This window comes from Electrophorus electricus, chromosome 3 (genome assembly GCF_041902795.1).
Source record: "Electrophorus electricus isolate QZ-2024a chromosome 3, ASM4190279v1, whole genome shotgun sequence".
NCBI lineage: Eukaryota > Metazoa > Chordata > Actinopteri > Gymnotiformes > Gymnotidae > Electrophorus > Electrophorus electricus.
In genome coordinates this window covers 33,413,770-33,435,967 of record NC_137499.1, presented here as the reverse complement: position 1 = coordinate 33,435,967, position 22,198 = coordinate 33,413,770, and the positions used below count along the sequence as shown (strand labels likewise).

General features: G+C 40.9%; 1 protein-coding gene across 4 annotated transcripts; it reads left to right on the top strand.

The window, feature by feature from the left end:
• Positions 1–3,060: 3,060 nt before the first annotated feature.
• Positions 3,061–20,537, top strand: eftud2 (elongation factor Tu GTP binding domain containing 2). Of its 4 annotated transcripts, XM_027014627.3 has the most exons (30): positions 3,061–3,295; positions 4,003–4,063; positions 4,618–4,703; positions 10,990–11,138; positions 11,247–11,412; positions 11,561–11,639; positions 11,742–11,817; positions 12,006–12,071; positions 12,203–12,238; positions 12,328–12,418; positions 12,524–12,606; positions 12,964–13,130; positions 14,089–14,213; positions 14,313–14,376; positions 14,468–14,558; positions 14,702–14,837; positions 14,982–15,109; positions 15,201–15,394; positions 15,860–15,971; positions 16,087–16,227; positions 16,385–16,486; positions 16,571–16,653; positions 16,883–16,969; positions 17,103–17,229; positions 17,659–17,746; positions 17,944–18,062; positions 18,346–18,440; positions 18,724–18,877; positions 19,678–19,785; positions 20,007–20,537. In XM_027014627.3, the coding sequence occupies exons 4-30, from the start codon at positions 11,037–11,039 to the stop codon at positions 20,100–20,102; spliced, it is 2,916 nt and encodes a 971-aa protein (XP_026870428.1). In that variant the 5' UTR covers positions 3,061–3,295; positions 4,003–4,063; positions 4,618–4,703; positions 10,990–11,036; the 3' UTR covers positions 20,103–20,537. The 4 variants fall into 4 exon arrangements, with proteins under 4 accessions (XP_026870428.1, XP_081567341.1, XP_026870429.1 ...); XM_081711215.1 differs by lacking the exon at positions 4,003–4,063; XM_027014628.3 differs by lacking the exons at positions 4,003–4,063; positions 4,618–4,703.
• The last annotated feature ends 1,661 nt before the right edge of the window (positions 20,538–22,198 follow it).

Genomic DNA, 22,198 nt, shown 5'->3' with positions numbered 1-22,198 from the left:
TGGACGCTGGCACCGTCCGTGATCTTTTCCACAATTTAGGAGTTGTGCCTGGATCCCTGACCACTGAAATAGATGAAAATATGGAGTAGCTAGTTGGTCAGCAGGTTTTTAAAGTCCTACATCTGATCACTTCTGGACCGTAGGACTTCCTTGCTTTGAGTCTTTTAAACTCTTCTCTGACTTCATGTTCTTTGATAATCATGTTTGAACCACTGGTGCTTTTCCATGTAACTCTTTAATCAATTATTCTGTGTCCTTTCTTCCTCTTGTTTCCTATTAAAAATGATGTGTCACACCTCCTGTTTCTCCAGTTCACTACCACTCCCAGCATTCCAATTACAACCAAAAGGAACACCCAGCCAATCATCGACAATTCAGAAGAGCCTCATCACAGGACTATTAATTCCAGCTATACCTTATTTCCTCTGTCTATTTAACCAGCCAGTTTTTATCACTCTTTGTGAAGTATTGTCACAATTTTCTGTAGTGCATACTGCATGGTCTTTGCTTGTTTGTTGACTACCATATAGGATTGTGATCCTGTGAATACAACTGCAACTCTTTTTATCTGCAGGTGTCTGGTTTTATCTAAAACCTTATATACATTATAATAAAGTATATAATAATTTATATGTTATAATCTGAAATGTTATATATATATATTATCATTTGCAAAGCTGAATTCATCAACATTATTTAATGATTTCAGCCTAGGTTTATATTCTGTTATAAGCTGTAAATCTTTCCAAGCCTCTTTTGTGTCCTTCTTAACAAACTGTTTAAGAATGTCTTTGTAAATTACTTTAAACTGCTTGCTTTTTTCTCCATATTCTTCTGCACTGGTCTCCCTTCCTCTTTCCCTGCTTTGTTCTTAAAACTAAGCCTTTTTTGATTAAGAAGGTCCTTCAGCTTAGAGGTCACCCAAGGTTTATTATTTGGATAGACCTTGACTGTCTATGCTTTTTTTGGTACAAGCATATCTTCACAAACCTATATATAGCCTCATATGAACTAACTGGCTTCATTAATGTCCTTCTCATTTCCTATAAAAAAAAATATATCCCAATCCATGCAATCCATACAGACCTGAAAAGTCTCAGTAGGTTCCACTGTACAGTTCCTGGCCTCCATCCTTTTACTAATCCCCCAATATGAAGTGAGCTGCTGCTGGTGCTTTTGTCAGACACAAGCTCATAAATGATACTAGCAGCCACTCAAATGTTATAAGTAAGGCAGTATAACTAGTTAATCAGTTGTACCTCTCTCTGTAAATAATAATGGCCTTAGACTTGCTAGTTAAAATTCTTTTCTTCACACCTGTTTTATGGTAAAGTGTACAGGGTTGCTTTTTATTATTATTTACCAATGCACAGACTCACCCATGTTGTTTTTATGTGAGTTTGCATTTCAGTCCTAATAAGAATAAAACTCTTCAACCTTATTGACTATTTATTAGAGTATTTAGCACATACAAGAAGTTATCCTGCTTTTTTCCTATGCTTTGTACATTTCTCCACAAAGTTAATGGCAATGGATATCTGTGTGGCTGAAGTCTAGCCTGATTTTGAATCCCTCCTCTCTTGCCCTGATCCTTAAGTCAGAGGCATAACAAAATATATGAATAGCTCTGTGACATGTGGAATGTCCAGGATAGGAGGAACTTAACACCTTGGCAAAGAAAAGCTTCTCCATGTGCTTCAATTCATCCCCCCAAGTGTGCCATATTTGAAGAAGGCTAGAGGGAAGATGGGGATTATTCCAGTCTCTTTGTTTCTCCTAGAGCTTCTGGACAAAAATCCAAGTTCTTATAATGAAGAGAACCATATATCCCAGTGGCTCATACTGACTGGCTAAAACACAATAGATGCTTCTGTTCTAAAATCTGTTCCTAAATCTAGGTAGTATCTAGATGGGATCATATAGATAGGAGGCAGCAATATATCTTGTTATATTTTTTCACATACAATTTAGGAAAAGGAATTGAAATGTAAACTTTCATAAAACATGACATCATTACACAAACAAAATATTGTGTCCCATATTGTGTCCATTTTTTGGGGTGGGGGTCTATTATATCCTATCTTTATTAAATATATCTGAAATAGACCTAAAGAAATTGTTTGGTTATCTTAAATAGTTAGCCTCCAAATGTATAACTATTTTATGTTTAACTGTGTTGTAGTGTTGGAATATAGTGTTGTTAATTTGTTTTCTAAGTTTAATAGCCTATATTGGGTGAGAGCAGTGTAGTTTCAAGCTACAATTAGTTTAAACACTGACACACAGAAACTTTAGAAATCCAAGTGCAGTCTGACTTAAGCATGGCAACAGCACATTGCTCTGAGAAAAATCCTGCTGTGAGTACAACTGGAGGATTTTGGTACGGCCCATTAGAAGAGCAAAATGGTGTGTGTGAGGGCGCCTCCAGCAGGCAGCGCTAATCGGTACAAAATTTTACATTCGAATCCATGAATGTGCGGGAATGATACTAAAATTAATAAGTGATTAATCCATGTGAATTCAGTCCCTGTATCTTTGAATATAATTTGACGTTATAATTGTGTCTTGTTCTGTTTAGCTACCATAATACACATAAACGCATAAAGCACATTTTTACTAAGTCTGCATTTTTACTATATGGATAACACCCTCGTGACCTTGCACCGTTCGACGTGGTTTCCAGAGGCGTGTGGTTGCTACGAGTTTGTAGTACTAGTAAATAGGTAGCTTGCTAGTTAAAAGGGTTTACTTTTTTTGTACACAAAACCCAGGTTGGCGCAAATGTGCATGTAAAATGTAAACTACGTTTTACTAAATAATTGTATGTATACAATGAAACGGCGATATATCGACCTCCTCAACACTTAGCTACGAATGAATGAATGAAGTTATATTTAAATAGCGCCATTCAAGGAACCAAAGGTCGCTTTACAATTAACACACAGCTTTTATATCCAGTCGCAAGCTGGTGAGAAGCGGCAGCCAATTACGTACAGCGCAATCTAAACCGGAAACCTCGGCCCCCCGAGGAACTGTATCGAGTGCAGGGAGGGGCTTTAGAAGACAACACCCATGACAGAGCACTATAGACCACAGGACATTCACACAAGGACGATTTTATTAGACGCACATATACGCGCACACACACACAGTTTCTTTGCCAGTTTACCTAACCTCCATGTTTTTTGGACTGTGGGAAGAAATCGGAGAGCCCAGAGGAAACGTCCACAGATACGCGGAGAACATGGAAGCTCCACTCCTCTCCAACCCACTCCATTCCAATCTAGCGCTGGAGGCAAGTGTGTTAACCACCAAGCCACCGTGCAGCCCAGCTGAATGTGTTTTAATTGTTGGGGAAAAAATAAGTTTAATTCTACATTGCACATGAAAGTAGCCAAATGGCTAAACTAGCTAGCTAGTTACGTGAAATAAACAGCTTTGTCAACAAAAACATTCAGTTTGAGACAAAATATTATTACAGAATTAGTTTAGAGCTTTGGTTTATACGGTATGATGTGGAAGCGTTTAACTGCTAATAAGTAGAACCTTCCAAAAGCAATTAACTATTAACAAATTAGCTAGCTAACAGTAAAATATTTTAATAGTTTTTAGCATGCAAGTTGTATTTTTAAATATCCAGACCATCCGCGCATGACTAGAATATCGAACACTGAGTCTTGCTGAGAGAGACAGCTATGGCAGCTACGTTACCGTTGAGGCCAGGGATTGTTATGCCAGTGTCAAAACATGTTTATTGATTGTACCGGTTGAGTGATTTGTGGTCTGATCTCTTTGAAATCATTGAATCTGGAATAATTTAATCTGAATTAAAAGGTTTTGGAGGCACTACAAAAACACATATAGTCAAATATTTTATTTTATATTTTGGTTTTATTTATATTTAGTATTCGCTGTGTGGAGAAGGTTCAACAGTTTTCATCTAAGTTACAAACAATCTCTTTCCCTCTCATGATCACGCACTTTGACATTCACTGTGATCAGGATGGCATAGGTGCTATTGACACCGAACCTTAATTCAACTGAGGAGCGAGCTGCAGTTGAGGTGCATTTCTTGCTTAATTTTGGTGTTTTGCGATCTCAGTGTGAAAGTGTTGGCATATGTTTTGAGCTTTAGAAGCATGACTGGATGTTCTAAAAAGGTAGTGATCTTACATTATTTGTTTAATTGATTGATGCATGCTTGTACTGCATGTAACTTTTCTATAAATGTTTAATGATGTAATATATCCAGGGGTCTCTTCAGACAGGTGAGGATCACTGAGAACGATTTGAGGGAAATGAGCATATAGGTCTGGAGATCAGCAAGTGGTCCTGCATGAAAATAAGTATTATCCTATTGCAGAAATGTCACTCTGTGTGGGCACATATCTGACGTTTATATCTTTGGGTTTGAGGCAATAAAATGTACAAGAGCGATCATACGGATGTAAGCATATCACTCACTTACGTTTGTGATCTTTTAACTATGGTATACAGATATTCTTTTCACTGAACAAAAGGTACAAAATTCTCCTTCAGAATGCAGCTTCTTGGTTCACAGCAACATTTGTAAGGCATAACAATACTGAAGAGTTTGTATGTGTGTTCTTTCTTCAGAGACGTTTTGGTATTAAGAGCACATACAATTGTTCACCTTGACTCTCTAGGGAAATCACACCTGATCAATATTATGGTCGCTCCAGGTATGCATACCCTCACACACCCCTAATACAGACCTATGTGCTGTCACGCATGGACACACACATCAGATTTTTTAATCTGATTTCTAGATTTCTCCAGTCTAAGAAATCTGAGTATGCTGTTTACATAACCACTTGAATAATCAGATTACTGGAGAAGTCCAGTTATGTTCGCATGTGTGATTTACATTTTGCTATTATAGTTTTCCTGTGTTATTGTTTCAATAACTAACTGCTTAAAGTAAAATTACTAATTTCTATAGAAGGGGATATTTTTTATTAATTTGGGGAAAATATTAGGTGCCCAAGCACTGGGTGGAACAGCTATCTTAGAAAAGAAAGACCTAAAAAGGCTCAGAGGGGCTCAGCCACTGGCAGGATATTTGGCAAAGCTCTAAAGATTTTTGCAAAGGGCCAGTTGGTGGTCCTATAAATGTTTGGGATTTTAAAGGATTGGTGAGGCCAAGATAAACTTGGGGCACCAAGGAATCCCACAGCTGACAGCTCTGATTTCATGGTTGTGTGTCTGGAAAGTTATCACATCCAGGGCTGTCACCCAACCGATCAGTTCTCAGTAAATCGTTTTAGTTTACATTTTAAAAAATTGTTGTTGTGTTAAGAGTAGGATTCACAGACTACAGCAGGCTGTTACTGGACTGCTTTTCAAATTCAAAAAATATTTAATTTCCATCAAAATATATTAATATTTTTTCTCCCATTTTAAGGTTCAAAGATTCAAAAGGCTTTTATTGTATACAAGTACACAGCAAAAATGAAACAATGTTCCTTCCAAGACCATGGTGCAACATAAAACAAAACACGTGCAACAGATAACACTCTACATAATATATTTTTGTATATATATATAGATATATTTCTCTATGCACCCCTGTTTTTCTTTTTCCTCAGTTTGGACAGAGAACTCTCAACCATTTCACTGCAAGTTATACTGTGTATGACTATGTATGTGACAAATAAACCAAACTTGAACTTGAACAATAATGTCATACAATAAATAAATACAGGACAGGACCAATACACAATGAACAGACAGTGCATTTATTTTTACCAGTATGCAGTACTGCGAATATGTAAAGTGGGTTGTGCATAGGAGTCAGTGACATGCTATATTGAACATAGCAGTCACCGGTAGCAGCCAGAACAGTTCAGAGTACAGTGCTGATTTAGTACAATACTCTAGCAGCAAGTAGGAATAATGTGTAAAAGTGCAAAAGGAGTGCATATATGCATGTGAAGTTTGACTTCAGCAACTAGTCTGATACACACACACACACACACACTGTTTTTGTGTGTGTGTGTGTGTGTGTGTGTGTGTGTGTGTGTGTGTGTGTGTGTGTATATGGAAGTGTCTGTTTGCTGGAATTGGAATTAGCCAGAGTTCAGGAGTCTGATGGCTTCGGGGAAGAAGCTGTTGCACAGTCTAGAGGTGAGGGACCGGATGCTGCAGTACCTTTTTCCAGGTGGCAAAAGAGTGAACAGTTTATGTGAGGGGAAGAGAGACCCCAATGATCTTCTCAGCTGTTCTCACTATTCTCTGAAGGGTCTTGCGGTCAAAAACGGTGCAGTTCCAAAACCAGGTAGTGATGCAGCTGCTCAGGATGCACTCTACAGTACCTCTATAGAAGGTAGTGAGGATGGGTGATGGGAGATGGGCTTTCCTCAGCTTCCAAAGGAAGTAAAGACGTTGCTGGGCTCTCTTGGTAATGGAACTGGTGTTCAGGGTCCAGGTGAGGTTCTCCACTAAGTGACAATCTCCACTGAGGAACCATTGATGGTAAGCGGGGAGTGATCTCACCTTGCTCTCCTGAAGTCAACAACCATCTCTTTTGATTTGTTAACATTCTGATACAGGTTGTTGACCTTGCACCAGCTCACCAGTTCTCACACCTCCTCTCTGTATGCTAACTCATTGTCCTTGTTGATGAGACCCACCACGGTCATGTCATCAAAAAACTTGATGTTGTTCAAGCTGTGCATTGTTGCACAGTCATGAGTCAGCAGTGTGAACAGCAGAGGGCTGAGTACGCTGCCCTGGGGAGCACCAGTACTCAGTGCGGTGGTGTTGGAAGTGCTGCTCCTGATCCGGACTGACTGAGGTCTACCAGTCAAGAAATCCAGGATTCAGTTGCAGAGGGAGGTGTTCAAGCCCAGTAAGCTCAACTTTCCAATCAGATGCTGAGGAACGGTGGTGCTGAATGCTGAACTGAAGTCTATGAACAGCATTCTCACGTAGGTGCCCTTTTTGTCCAGATGTGTGAGTGCCAGATGGAGTGTGGTGGAGATGGCATCATCCGTAGAGTGGTTTGAGCGCTTTGCGAACTGCAGGCGGTTCAGAGAAGGGGGAAGCTGGGTCTTGATGTGTCTCATGACGAGTCTCTCGAAGCACTTCATGATGATGGATGCGAGTGCGACGGGACAGTAGTCATTGAGACAAAACACTGTGGGCTTCTTAGACACAGGGACGATGGTGGTAGTCTTGAAGCATGTTGGGACAACGGTGCAGCTCAGAGAGATATTGAAGACGTTTGTCAGGACATCTGCAAGCTAGTCAGCACATTCTCTGAGCACATGACCCGGGATGTTGTCTGGTCCAGCAGCTTTCCCTGGGTTAACTCCATGCAGAGTTCGCCTCACATCAGCCACAGTCAGGCACAGCACCTGGTCATTTTGCAGAGGGATGGACCTTTCCGCTGCAACATTGTTCTGTGCTTCAAACCGTGCATAGAAGTTATCCAGTGCGTCTTGGAGGGTGGCATCACTATCACAGGAAGGTGATGTTTTCCTGTAGTTCATAATGATCCGAATGCCCTCCCACATGCGCCGTGTGTCACCAGTGTCTCTGAAGTGTCCATGGATGAGGATAAGAACTCCTGTGCATGTGCACGCTTTGCTTCCCTGATCGCACTTGACGGTTTGGCTCTCGCTTTTCTAAGAGCCTCCTTGTCACCTGCTCTGAAGGCTGAGTCGCAAGTCCTCAGTAGCATGCGCACCTCAGCAGTCATCCATGGCTTCTGGTTGGGGTGTGTGATTATGGTCTTGGAAACAGTAACATCATCAATGCACTACCAGTCACTGATGCTGTATACTCCTGCAGGTTAACAACGTCACAAACGGTAGCAACCTCCTTGAATGTGATCCATGTCGTCTGCTCAAAACATTCCTGAAGGGCAGAGATGGCTCCTGCTGGCCAGGTTCTCACCTGCTTCAGAAGCAGTTTTGAGCGTCTGACAATCAGTCTATATGCAAGGATCAACATTACAGACGTGGTTAGAGTATCCAAGGTGGGGGCGGGGCTCTGCCCGGTATGCACTGGAGATGTTTGTGTAAACAAGATCCAGTGCGTTTGCTCCTTTCGTTGCAAGTTCACATGTTGATGGAATTTAGGCAGTATTGACTTGAGATTTGCGTGGTTGAAATCTCCAGCGACAATAAACAGTCTGTCTGGGTGTACGTACTTGTATTCACATTTGTATATAAATACAACTGCTGCTGCTGCTTGTATCTGTTTAGAGTCTATATGTAACAGTCTGTTTAAACTGTGTTTATTTACAACTGTGTTTCTGACCGTGTCTGAGGTACTGTGCACAAGTCAGAAACCAGCCCTACATTTCTTTCATTTCCAGTCAAAAAAGCCATTAAGTATAATAGGGAAAAGGCAGGAAACAACAGAAAATTACACAAAAACACCTACCTCCAAGGATAATATCAAATATTTCAGTGTTTAAGTAGGCCAGTCTTTACTTTCTTGTACCATCTGCCACTTTCTCGTCCACTCTTACAATCCTAAAACCAACAAGTTACAACAGTATCACTCTTACAAAAGGTGTTCCCAAAGACCCTTGCCTTCACACAAATGCACATTAGCTGTTTTGCATATTTCTTTCGTACGTGCATCTAAAAATGGCTAAAGGAGATGTCTGATGAAATTACATAATTACATAATTATTGTAATGGGGAAGAAGGAATTAGTAAAAAACAAACATATAAACAGAAGGGGTATGGTTTTCCCACTTAAAAATAAATAAATAAATAAATAAAAACAGGAGAAGGGGTGGTTCTCCACATTTGACCAGGACTAGACCTTGCCTTTGTAGACTGTATCTATATATGGCTTTGTTGTATAGGTGTTTGTGTGTGTTAGGTGAGGTTGAACACAAACCAGTTAGTTAAGTTTGCAGTGCAGTGGGATATAGCTGTCTGCATCACTGAAGTGGAGCTGCTAGCGTTGGAGCTCCCGTCACCTAATGATGCCTACTACAAACTGCTCCAAGTTGTGGATGAGGCCAACTGCATGCTGAGATATTGTGGGGTTATCAGGGTATTGTCAAGATTCCAGATGCAAGTTTGGTTAGCAAATTGTAGCATATAGATTTTAGAGTAGTGCAGGTTTATATGGTCCTACATCAGTCAGTCAGTCATGTGACAGTAAAGGTGGGAATATGTTTCAAGTGATTGTTTATGGTTGTGGACATGCAGGTCCTCTACCATCCAATAGGAGGTGCTGCAGCACCCTTCGCATCCCTACTTCCCACAGCTTTGCATGTGATGGGGTAAAAGTAATGGTTGTATTATTATACCAAATGTATTTCATATAACTGTGCTGTAAACTACAAAAGAGTACAGATGTTTGGGTGGCCAACATGGGGAGAAATGAAAAAATACTTAAGAATTTAACTCCCTTCCCCTGTTCCTGGCTTTCTCCACATACTCCAGTGATGAGTTTCTGGTGGTCTCCTTTGCTGGGCAAGTTGTTTTGCTTCATCACAGTATATCATCTGTTTTACACTAGGATCATTATAATTAGAACAGAGAGCTTCTGAAAATGAATCCCTTCTTTACATTTATGGAATTTAGCTGATCCATTTTCCAAAAAAACATACAATTATGACTGAATACAAATTGAGGAGTTAAGGGCCTTCCTCAGGGGCCCAACAGTGACATATTTGCAGGAGGGCCTGAACTAGCAACCTGCCAATTACCTTAACCAGTAAGTTATCACTGCCCCTTATCTTTAAATGCCTGAACTCAGAATGTTTAAGTTTTATTTTTCTAGATACCATGTTGTAGTTGTAGTATTTGGTAATCTTAATTAGTTTTATAGTAAGATGGAACTGTTACCCTTCTCTAACTTGAAAGCTACAAACTTTGGTTTAAAAAGACAGAAACTTTAGAAACAGCAAGCTTTAAAACAGTACAGTTTTTAAAAATTAATTAATTGTGTGAAGCCCAGGGTTGTGATTTCTCTTTATAAGCTTCTGTCAGGTTTGTTTCCTTAAAGCACTGCCCAAACGCGTGGCTGCGGCATATTTTCAATAAGGCAAAGGTAAAGACGACTCTTCTGTGACGTCAGCAACGTCCGACTTACGTTTGCTTGTGCAAAGACCTGGCGGCGTGCGTTTGGGAAATACTTCGAGTAAATACAGTAAAGCGATAGTTAAGGACCGTTTTACGGATTCATACACAATTCAGGGATTGCCGTAAATTTACAGGTGAATATACCAACTACTTCATATTTGCACGAAGTTTACCTCAAATAACTACATGGATATTTGTATTGGCTATTATGGAGAAATTTCCATTCATTCACATGCATTAGATACGAATAGAAAACAGCTAGCAACATGGCTAGCTGGCTAAATTGATTATCCTTGTTCGTGATCTGTGTAAGTGTTGATCATTCAGTCTGTCTGATCATTTTAATTCTGCCTGGTGTCGGTAACTTGAAATTTAGCTAGGATAGCTGTTTTCCCATAAGAGAAACTAACTTTTAGCCAGCTAACGTTAGTATACTGTGACTAGCCGCGTTGACGGTCCCTGACGATCTTTGTGGTTCAGTTTCATAGGAATTGTTAACCTATGTTTAGAACCAGTGTTTCCCCCACATAATATAACCGACTGCATTTTGACATAGCATCACTTGAAGAAAGCTCATCGCTAGCCAACTTTTATGCATATCCAGTTATATGTAGCTGTTTTACATCAAATACAATAGCGTTACATGGGCCAAGTGTCATTGCGATGGTTCAGTTTCCAAAAATAAATGTTATACGTTGGGAAGCCAAACAAACAAAAGATCTTCGATATAATTGAAAGTAGCTATAGTTTTCATGTTGCATTGAGTAATAACTGTTGCTTGTGGTCTACGGTACGACCCCTCTTTACATTTGAAATCATTTGAAAATCCTGCTGAAATTCGAATAGCATAACTTTTGAAGGCAACTGCCAATCCAAACACTAATAGATGTTTTGATTTGCCTTTTGTGATCAGGGCGGTAGAGGTGCTGTTGATGCCACGACTTACAAGACCTCAGCAACATGGAAGCAGATCTGTATGATGAGTTTGGTAACTACATCGGCCCAGAGCTAGACTCTGATGAAGATGAAGAGGTAGAAGCAGAGGAGCGAGATGCAGCCGAGGTAAATATTTATGCATTTATTGTCATATAATGTGTGTGTGCACCATGCATGGTATGAACCCTTTCTATGTATGTTTAATGATGCGGCGTGTATGTGTGGTCTCTACAGGCTGATGATGATGATGATGATGATGACCAGGCTGAGGGGGATGAAGATGGAGGAGGAATGGAGGTGGTCCTGCATGAGGATAAGAAGTATTATCCTACTGCAGAGGAAGTCTATGGGCCTGAGGTGGAGACCATTGTCCAAGAAGAGGACACGCAGCCGCTTACTGGTAAATGCGCCCAATCTTGAAATTTAATACTTGTATTAAAATACTTCTTATTTAAATTTACAATTCTAAAGTTCTGTATGTAGTTAAATGACCCTCAGACATTAGACCTGTTGAACATTTTTTGTCTGTCTCCCCCTCTCTTTCCCAGAGCCCATTATAAAACCTGTAAAGATGAAGCAGTTTTCGCTTATTGAGCAGGAGCTGCCAGCTACAGTTTATGACATGGAGTTAGTATGCTTGCTGACTATACATCTCTGTGCCAATCTAAGCACACTTATTCTGTCTGAGAGAGATGTAAACATTTGGACTGTCTTTGGCTTCTTCTGCAGGTTCCTTGCTGATCTGATGGACAGCCCAGAGCTGATTCGAAATGTCACTCTGTGTGGACACTTACACCATGGCAAGGTCAGAATACATACATATCCAATATACACACACTCACAGAGTGTACTAGCAACAGTTCTGTTCAAATTATTCTAATATATGACCATTATAAGCAGTGAAATGAAATGTTTTTTTTTTTGTGTTTAAGCAATCACATGGTCATTCTGTTTGTGTGTGTGTGTGTGTGTGTGTGTGTGTGCTTTCCACAGACATGCTTTGTTGACTGCTTGATTGAACAGACTCATCCGGAAATCCGCTCACGAGATGATAGCGATGTGAGTGTGTGTGTGTGTGTGTGTGTGTGTGTGTGTGTTTACCATTCTTAGTCATTTGAATTCATTGTTCCAATGATCTATTCTATGTAGATGCCTTATGGTAATTGACTGGCTCATTTTTAATCTTTTAGCTCCGGTATACAGATATTCTTTTCACTGAACAAGAGGTAAGAAATTCTCCTTCAGAATGCAGCGCCTTGGTTCACAGCAACATTTGTAATGCATACGAGAGTTTGCATGTGTGTTCTTTCTTCAGAGAGGTGTTGGTATTAAGAGCACACCTGTGACAATGGTTCTCCCTGACTCTCGAGGGAAATCATACCTGTTCAACATTATGGACACTCCAGGTATGCACACCCTCACACACCCCTAATACCGACCTATGTGCTGTCATGCATGGACACACACAAATGTACAGGTCTGGAGTTTCTGAGCTGATGTTTTTTCCTCAGGTCATGTGAATTTCTCTGATGAGGTAACGGCAGGGATCCGTATCTCAGACGGCATTGTGCTCTTCATAGATGCTGCAGAGGGGGTGAGTAAGGGGCTGTGAGTCCACATAGTGTCAGTGGGATTGTGTATCCAGCCAAATATTGCATCTAGTGCACCATATGTCGCATGGTCATTGAGCATTCAATAACCTGTAGTAGCTGGCTAAACCTGTGATAACTAAAGCCTTTGTTTCTGTGCTGAGAGTAGAGCTCCATTTCTACAGCAGGCCAGCACCCTTCCTTTTTAAGCCACAAGTATCAAGGTTTAATTTTAGTCAAAATATATTGATCAACTGTTTTACATTTGTATATAAATATAAATGATGCCATGGCTTGTACTTGTTTTGACTACTGTGTATATGTATGTCTGTATATTTTGCTGATTTGTGTGTGTGTGTTAGGTGATGTTGAACACAGAGCGACTGATTAAGCACGCAGTGCAGGAGCGATTAGCTATAACCATCTGCATTAACAAAGTGGACCGACTGATATTGGAGCTGAAATTACCTCCCACTGACGCCTACTACAAACTGCGCCACATAGTGGATGAGGTCAATGGCATGCTCAGGTATTTCAGCCTATAGGGCTGGTCTCCTTACGCCTTTGCATTCATCCCAGCCAATGGGATGCAATGCTACAGCGCATCTGCTTCCATGATGGTGACATTTTAAGTAATCCTATGTTGAATTAAAGGATAAACACCAACTTTATTGAAGAGGTGTTGTTTTTCTGAGAGTTAAGATGAAACACGTTTATGTGGCTCTAAAACTGACGAACTTGATTATAATAGACAGAAACACCCAGTACATGTGTGGAAACTCCAAACTGACACTTGACATCACTTCAATTTAACACTGAAAATCAGAAACTGCAAAGTGTGCTGTCTGACGGGCACACTGAAAATGTCCATCAGTTCTTTAGATTCTCATGTTTTCAGAAGTAGCTGACACTAGCTCAAATAACTGTAACTAGCTAATATTGCATCACCAGACTGAAATGTCGTGGGTCCCAGGTCCTGAGCTAGCTGGCTGGTATTTACAGCTGCACACAGTGTTGTGGGTACCAGGTCCTGAGCTAGCTAGCTGGCTGGTATTACAGCTGTACACAGCACAGGCACCTTGGCCAACATTTAGCCCTCCAAGCTTGTTATAATGTGTTAATCATCTATACCACATGGGCAAAATATACGTAGACTTCAAAGTCCGTGTAGCACAGTGGACAACACAACTTTTAAGCTTTAGTTTTTCTTGTTTCTCAGTATTAAAGAATATATAGTTTAGAAAGATAATCATCAGGAGCTTATCCTTGATTTAGCTCATGCATTTAACATAGATGTATTAGCTTTCTCTTAAGCCTTTCAGAAGGGGATTGTGCAGCTTTCTTTGTTTTACTAGATGCCTATAATTTTGTTTGGCGATGAAAGGATTTGTAATTTTAAAAAACCTGTTAAAATGAAAAGCTTTCTTATGTTAATTTTTCTGCCTGCCTCTCTCTCACCCCTTAACCCATCCCTCCCACTCTTCCAGCACATACACCACTGATGAGTCTCTGGTGGTGTCTCCTCTGCTGGGCAACGTGTGTTTTGCTTCATCACAGTACAGCATCTGTTTTACACTAGGATCATTCGCCAAGATCTACTCCGATACCTATGGTAACACGTGCGCATTCTCATGCGCAAACAAAAGTGTGTTCCCATACTGACAATTGACAGTGATTTCTATATAGAGTACTCTCGTATGTTGTTTTGCAGGTGACATAAACTACACTGAGTTTGCAAAGAGGCTCTGGGGTGACATCTACTTCAACCCCAAAACGTGAGGCCCTATTCACTGTGTTGTTGTCTGCTCTCTTCAGATAGGATCGGTCACTTCTCTAATGTGATTGGTTTTGGTGTCTGTCAATCAGGAGGAAATTCACTAAGAAAGCCCCCACCAGTAACTCCCAGCGCAGCTTCGTGGAGTTCATTCTGGAGCCGCTCTACAAGATCCTGTCACAGGTGAGTCCTACTCATTCGCATTTATGGTTGTAGGGTTTTTGTTGTTTTTTTACTTTATAGTACTTTTATAAATCTTACAGCTATTTATACCCAGTTGATGACCTATTTGACCTCCTGCCTTCTGTCTCTCTCTCTCTCTGTAGGTGGTTGGTGATGTGGACACATCTTTGCCACGTGTGCTGGATGAGTTGGGGATCCACCTCACCAAAGAAGAGCTCAAACTCAACATTAGGCCTCTGCTACGCCTTGTCTGCAACCGCTTCTTTGGGGAGTTCACAGGTCAGTGGGTGTGCATGAATGAGAGGTTGGTGTGCATGCACATTGATGCATTTGTGTACAAGTCCTCTTGCCTAGATGTAGAAATGTTAGCATTTGTCTAAGTGTATCTGTATGTTTGTGTGTAATGTGTGTGAATCTTTTCAGGTTTTGTGGACATGTGTGTGCAGCACATCGCCTCTCCTCATGGGGGCGCCAGAGCCAAGATTGAGCACAGCTATACCGGCGGACTGGACTCAGACCTGGGCGAGGCCATGTCTGAATGTGACCCTGATGTAAGTGTGTGTGTTTGTGTGTGCATACATTTAAGTTATTAATGTAGATAAATAAAAGCATACTTATTTTCAATCTGCTTTCTTTTGCTAGGGTCCTCTGATGTGTCACACCACCAAAATGTACAGCACGGATGATGGGGTCCAGTTCCACGCCTTTGGCCGGGTTCTGAGCGGAACCCTGCAAGCAGGCCAGCCTGTGAAGGTTCTAGGAGAGAACTACACCCTGGAGGATGAAGAGGACTCTCAGATCTGCACCGTGGGACGCCTGTGGATCTCTGTCGCCAGGTAACCGCTTTCTCTCCTCACCATGGGAATGAGGTGGCAGGGTCCAGTCCAGTTTTTTAATAGCCCACTCATCTGGAGGTTCAGTGTAGTAAAGCAGGAGTATGTGAGGGGGAGTGTATGGATTGCGACAGTACACCAAGTTTTCCACTGCTTTATCCAAACATTTTTCATTAAAAAAAGAGGTAAAGCAAAGAAGCCAAGCATGGTTTCAGATGTGGTTTTAATATTAACGTCTTTCTTAACTATTAAACACTGGAGTCAGAAGCACTTTAGAGTGCTCCGACCATTGTTACTTTAACAACCAGTAATTAACAGAATGCTACAGGTATGATAAAAAAAATGCATGGGGTCAACATATATAGAAGCACAGGTAGGATGCTTTTCAATCAGTCAGATAATATGAAGTTTGTAATGATGTTTCGCTCAATTCCTTGTGTCTCTTTGTGTTGCGGTGTGTCTGTGCAGGTATCAGATTGAGGTGAATCGTGTCCCTGCTGGTAACTGGGTGCTAATTGAAGGTTGTGACCAGCCCATTGTCAAAACAGCCACAATCACTGAGCCGCGGGGCAATGAAGAGGTGAGAGGGCGTGTGTTGCCAGCGACCACAACACATGGTTACAGCGTGTCAGATTGAGAGAACAGGGAGCCAAAGGAGGAACACTGAAAGCAATTACACCTGTGTTTGTATTCAGGCACAGATTTTTAGGCCGTTGAAGTTCAACACTGCGTCAGTGATCAAGATCGCTGTGGAGCCTGTGAACCCCTCTGAACTGCCCAAAATGCTGGATGGACTGCGTAAAGTCAACAAGAGCTACCCCTCCCTCACAACTAAGGTAAAACATGCATATACACACACACACGAGCTGTCATGCATATACAACACACACAATGCATTCACAGTGCAGGAAATGTTCACAGATTGATTAGGACATTTTAGCCAATTACAAACATTTTAGCTAATTTTGTGTGTGTGTGTGCACATGTGCACAGGTGGAAGAGTCAGGCGAGCATGTGATCCTGGGGACAGGTGAGCTGTACCTGGACTGTGTAATGCATGACCTGAGGAAGATGTACTCAGAGATTGACATCAAGGTATGAGTGCCTTTCTCACACTTTAATGCTTTAGTTCTTCCTTGTTTCTTCTCGCAGTTCTGTCATAATTACATTTCACCTCAGGTGGCTGACCCAGTGGTGACTTTTTGTGAGACTGTGGTGGAAACATCCTCCCTCAAATGCTTTGCTGAGACACCCAATAAAAAGTAAATGAAATGTACCCCTTTATAATATCATTACACATAGCAGCCAATCAAAAAGGCAGCTTTGATTCTGCAAATTAAAAGTGTGAGCATGGCTTGGGAAGTGTGATTTTTGAATAGACATAGTGAGTGTAAAAATACAGGTCTAGTACAAGCACTGTTTTTGATATTAGCTTATGTGTTTTTGTTGAGATATGCAGTTAGTTGCTAATGGCTTTGAGTTGATTGACAGGAACAAGATCACAATGATTGCTGAGCCTCTGGAGAAAGGCCTGGCTGAGGACATCGAGAACGAGGTGGTGCAGATTACATGGAACAGGTCTGAGTGCCAGGCGTGTGTGTGTGTGTGTGTGTGTCAGCCAGCCATCTGGATTTTAAATAGCTAGCATGTGTAGTTTGGTCTAGCCAATAATCTTGCCACATGTCAGCTCAGGTTCTGTTGCTCTTTCTAGGAAGAAACTGGGAGAGTTTTTCCAGACCAAGTATGACTGGGATTTGCTGGCAGCCCGTTCAATCTGGGCTTTTGGGCCAGACACTACTGGGCCCAACATCTTGGTAGACGATACGCTGCCCTCTGAGGTATAAAGATATGAATACTAGCAGGTTAACATTAAATAAACATGCACTGGGTTATATGTGAAATAAATAAATAAATAATTATATATATATATATATATAATATTTTTATAATGACTAGGACCCTTGGCATGTTGATATTTAGTTCATAGTTTCTGATGGTCTTCTCAGGATTTGTGCAGCCCTGATGCTCAGTCATCGGTGTAGTCACACAGTGACTATGAATTAAAAGCCTGCACATGGTCACACAGTTGTCCTGCTGACAAGAGGAAACCAATCAGATAGAGCCAGTATTAGAGCTTCAGTGTATAAATACACATGGCTGCAGACAAGTTGTACCATGGATGGATAAACATCTGAATGAATTACCTACAATCGTTCTTAACACCTGCTGCTTTTCACAGTGATTAATGCGTGTGCATGTGTGTGTAGGTGGATAAGGCTCTCCTTGGCTCAGTGAAGGACAGCATCGTGCAGGGTTTCCAGTGGGGCACTAGAGAAGGCCCTCTGTGTGACGAGCGTAAGGCATACAGAAATTATACGTTACTTCACAACAAATGACCTTACAACAAATATACTAACAAGTAGTAACCAAGAGTTGTCCTTGGTCCAGGAAAACTGCCAAAATCTGAAGGTGGGAAGTTAACCCAGCTCACCACGCCAGAGTGGTATCTGACAGAAATGTTTGTAACTGTGGACCTTGTGTGTTTGCTGTAGCTATCCGGAACGTGAAGTTTAAGATTCTGGATGCGGTAATAGCCCAGGAGCCATTACACAGGGGAGGAGGTCAGGTCATCCCGACTGCTCGCAGAGTTGTTTACTCTGCCTTCCTTATGGTGAGAATACTCTCTCTGTTCTCTCTCGCACTCTCTGTCTCTCTCACACTTGCACTTTCTCTTACTCTCCCTCTTGCTCACTTTCATGCGCTTTCTCCTCTCACTGTCTCTTTCTGTGTTTCTTATTCATTTTTCCTGCATAGTCATCACTGCTTCCATTACTTAGAATAGTTTCCATTCTAATTGGTCTCTTGATTGATTGATCTTGAATACTCACTTCATTTCGCTTGCTCTTGGATTTGGTGCCAATCCATGGCTCTTTGCTGTGATTGGCTGGTTGTAGGCCACGCCCAGACTGATGGAGCCCTATTACTTTGTGGAAGTTCAAGCTCCTGCTGATTGTGTGTCTGCTGTCTACACAGTACTGGCACGCAGAAGGTGGTACACACTGCCCCCACATATACACTTATTGGAGTTAGAATAATGCTGACCTTGCATCTGCTATCACACACACTCTCAAACCGTTGTGCTAACATTTAAGATGCTGCTGACTGTGCTGGCTGTCTCACAAACACACGCACACACACACACACACACACACACACACACACAGTAGGGCAGTAAACCTCTGCAGCACTTTCTTAATAAGCTTTCTGTTACAGTAGTGGCTCTATTAATGAGCGCTCTGTTTCATCTCTGTGATTGATGCATTGTCTTCCAGAGGTCATGTGACCCAGGATGCACCAATCCCAGGCTCCCCACTATATACAATCAAGGCTTTTATTCCTGCTATTGACTCATTTGGCTTTGAAACGGACCTCCGAACACACACACAGGGACAGGCCTTTGCTCTCAGTGTGTTCCACCACTGGCAGGTATATATACACACACACACACACACACACACACACACACAAGTGAAGATTCTCCTAAAAATATTAAGCATTTCGCATTTTAATGCCTGCAGTATTTCTGATTTTTTTTAAATTTTTTATTACAAGCACTTAGTCACACTCAGTTTTCTCAGCTCAGTGGCAAGCAAAGCCCAGAGAGTCAAAAACTGTAATAAAGAATATTTAGGAAATTATTTCTACTTTCTTTTTGTCAAGAAGAATTATTACCACATTGCAAGATGCCAAAGGGAGGTGATTTATTCAGTGGTTTGAGCACCACGTTTTCTTATGTCTTATTTTAAATGTGCATTTTGAAGTAGACTGACAACTCCATGGAAATGGGTGAAAAATACACCCCTAATCTAAGTCTTGCCTGATTAAAAATGTAATTTCTACCCAAGAAATGGAGAAAGAGAATTTTAGAGCTGTGCTACTAGGTAGGAATGATTTAAAGCACTAGAATTCACTATTGTAAAAAAAAGAATAGTAATCTGTTTTGCATGAATAATCCCAGATTCATGTTCGAGACTAAAATTCAATAATTGCAAGCATATACAGACACACTGTTGTTGACCGTGTGTGTGTGTGTTTAACGGTGAATGGATGAGTGTGTGTTCTGAAGTGTAGAGTCAGCATATTCTTTTTAGTCCCACTAACACTGTCACACGGTATGTGTGATTTAATGTGTGTCATCTGAGATTATAAATCTCTTTTTGCTGTTTTTCAGTCACATCGTGCTTCTTTAGGTTTTTTTTCGATGCTGTCTCCCCCCATACCTCCAGATTGTTCCTGGTGATCCTCTGGATAAGAGCATTGTGATTCGTCCACTGGAGCCTCAGCCCGCCCCTCACCTAGCCAGAGAGTTCATGATCAAGACCCGCAGACGCAAGGTGAGAATCGCGCACGCTCAAATAAACCGTTTATAATAAATCCTTAATAACCATCTAACCATCTAGCACAAAGTGTAGCAGAGTGCATGTGACAACTTCCTGCTGCAATGCACTGAATAAATGAGCCCAGTTGCATTATCTTCTTTTCTAATAGCTTGTGGGCTGTTTGGCAATCATGTCATCATCCTGCCATTCACATCTCTCTCTTGTGGTCTCTGCAGGGGTTGAGTGAGGATGTCAGCATCAGTAAATTCTTCGATGATCCTATGTTGTTGGAGCTGGCCAAGCAGGACGTGGTGCTGAACTACCCCATTTAATGAAAAGGGCAGCCACTGCCCCCTCACCCCCTCACCCCTTACCCAGCTGTGAAGACACGCTCCAGCTGCCTCACCCAGCGAAAACGTGCTCCAGCTGCCGCTCACATGCTCGCTGGCCCAAAAGCAACAGAAACTCCTCTCTTTTAATTTGGAGCGCTGAGTTTGAAAATGCAAACACAGAAGAGTAGTCATCTGGACCATTACTTCTGAAATCGGCTTCACCTTGTTGCTCTTTATCTGTGCTCAAATCAGTACCTGATCTATGTGTCTAACTGACTACCCTGTGAGCAGTGTGTGTGTGTGTGTGTGATTATGTCCAAGTACAAGCAGATTTTTGTACAGTTAAACAAAGGGGGAAAGAAAGCATTTGTCTTTTTTTATAGAAACTGAGGAAGTTTATGTAAGGGTTGAAATAATAAAATAACTTTTCATGAAGGGTGTGATGTAGATAATTTCCATGTATGTACATATAATGGTTATGCATCCATGACATTAGAACCTCCATATAACTTCAGAGGCCAGCTGTAGTTGATAAGATACTTGAGAGACAAGCTGTAGTTAACAGCAGATACTTAAGTGCCTGTACTGAGTAAATGATAAATAGTGGGGACTAGCAAGAATTTGCATGTAAAGAAATAGGATTATATTAATTTAAAAATACATTTTCATGAAATTAGAAACTGACTTAATGAGTCACTTACCTGATTAAAAAAAAACAAGTGAGTAAACTTCACAAACTGCCCCCTCAGGGCATTTGGTTACATTTCTATAAAACAACTCGTGGGGATTCTTGAGAAATTTTAAATGGTAGATTATTTATTTAATGATATGTTTAAAGCATATACCAATCTAGAAAAATTAAAAACATTTAATTGCTGTGCACTGTCAGTTCAGACAGACTGTCTCTATCTGACATGACTGTGTAAATCATCTCATTACCTTCTTTTATAGCCTCTAGGGGCGCCTTGCTGTCTTGGCAAATTACACATTAGAGGACCCCAGTCATGACCATGAGTACCTCAGGCAAACAACTTCATGACAGTGCAGTTAAAAGCAGTAGCTCATGCATTTATAAGAGGTGATTGGTGTAATTAGGCCTGAACTGAAAGGACACTGGATTTCCTTGACACAGATTAAGTCAAATCTTGGAGGAAACTTAATGATCAGTGTGATTTCTATATTATTCTATACTATAATATTATACAAGCCAACCTATCCATTTTGGGTGAATGTCAGGTGGGAATTTTACAGTTGCATTGCTGTGCTCTTTATGAAGTTCTCTGTGTGGCTATTTTAGGATGTGCTGTGTGTAGTACATCATTTGAGTAAGGGGCATTTTTGATGGTTAGGCTGGTGGCTAGCTTGTGTTGATGGAAGTTCAGTACTTGATTATACAGATGTCATGGCTCTGCTTTAATATTTGGTGCATGTTTGCAGAAGCCAAAGTTGAATGTATCAGGAATGTGTTGGATTGTTCACGTTGATGTTTTAGGATTCGACCATTGCTCTCTCTCTCTGTCTCTCTCTCTCTCTCTCTCTCTCTCTCTCTCTCTCTCTCTATATATATATATATATATATATATATATATATATATATATATGTGTGTGTGTGTGTGTGTGTGTGTGTGTGTGCATTTTATAGAAACATTAACTTTCAAATATGACATAACTGTGGTTACTAGTGATAGAAAAATTACCATTATTATACAGAGCAAGGTGATGTGTTTAATCCCTCTAGTGACAAAAAGAAAAGCCAAGAAGATGAATGCAGAAAGGTTGTTATTCTGATTCAATAAATATTAATGTAGTTTCCTGTCTAGATATTTTTTATGTAAGGTCCCATGAAAAGCAACACACACATTTAAAATAATCACAGCTGTCTTTGTAGCACAATTTGTCTCTGTATACACAAACTGGTTATGACAGAGCAGTAGAAAAGACAACAGACGTTTGCGGCACCATGTTTTACTACTGTGCAGCAATATGGTCATGGCCTTTTGTGAGTCACATCAGAATACATCTTTAATGACGCCATGATCCCACACTTACACTCTCAGTCTTACTGATGTCCAGAATGGCCAGAATTCTTCTATGTC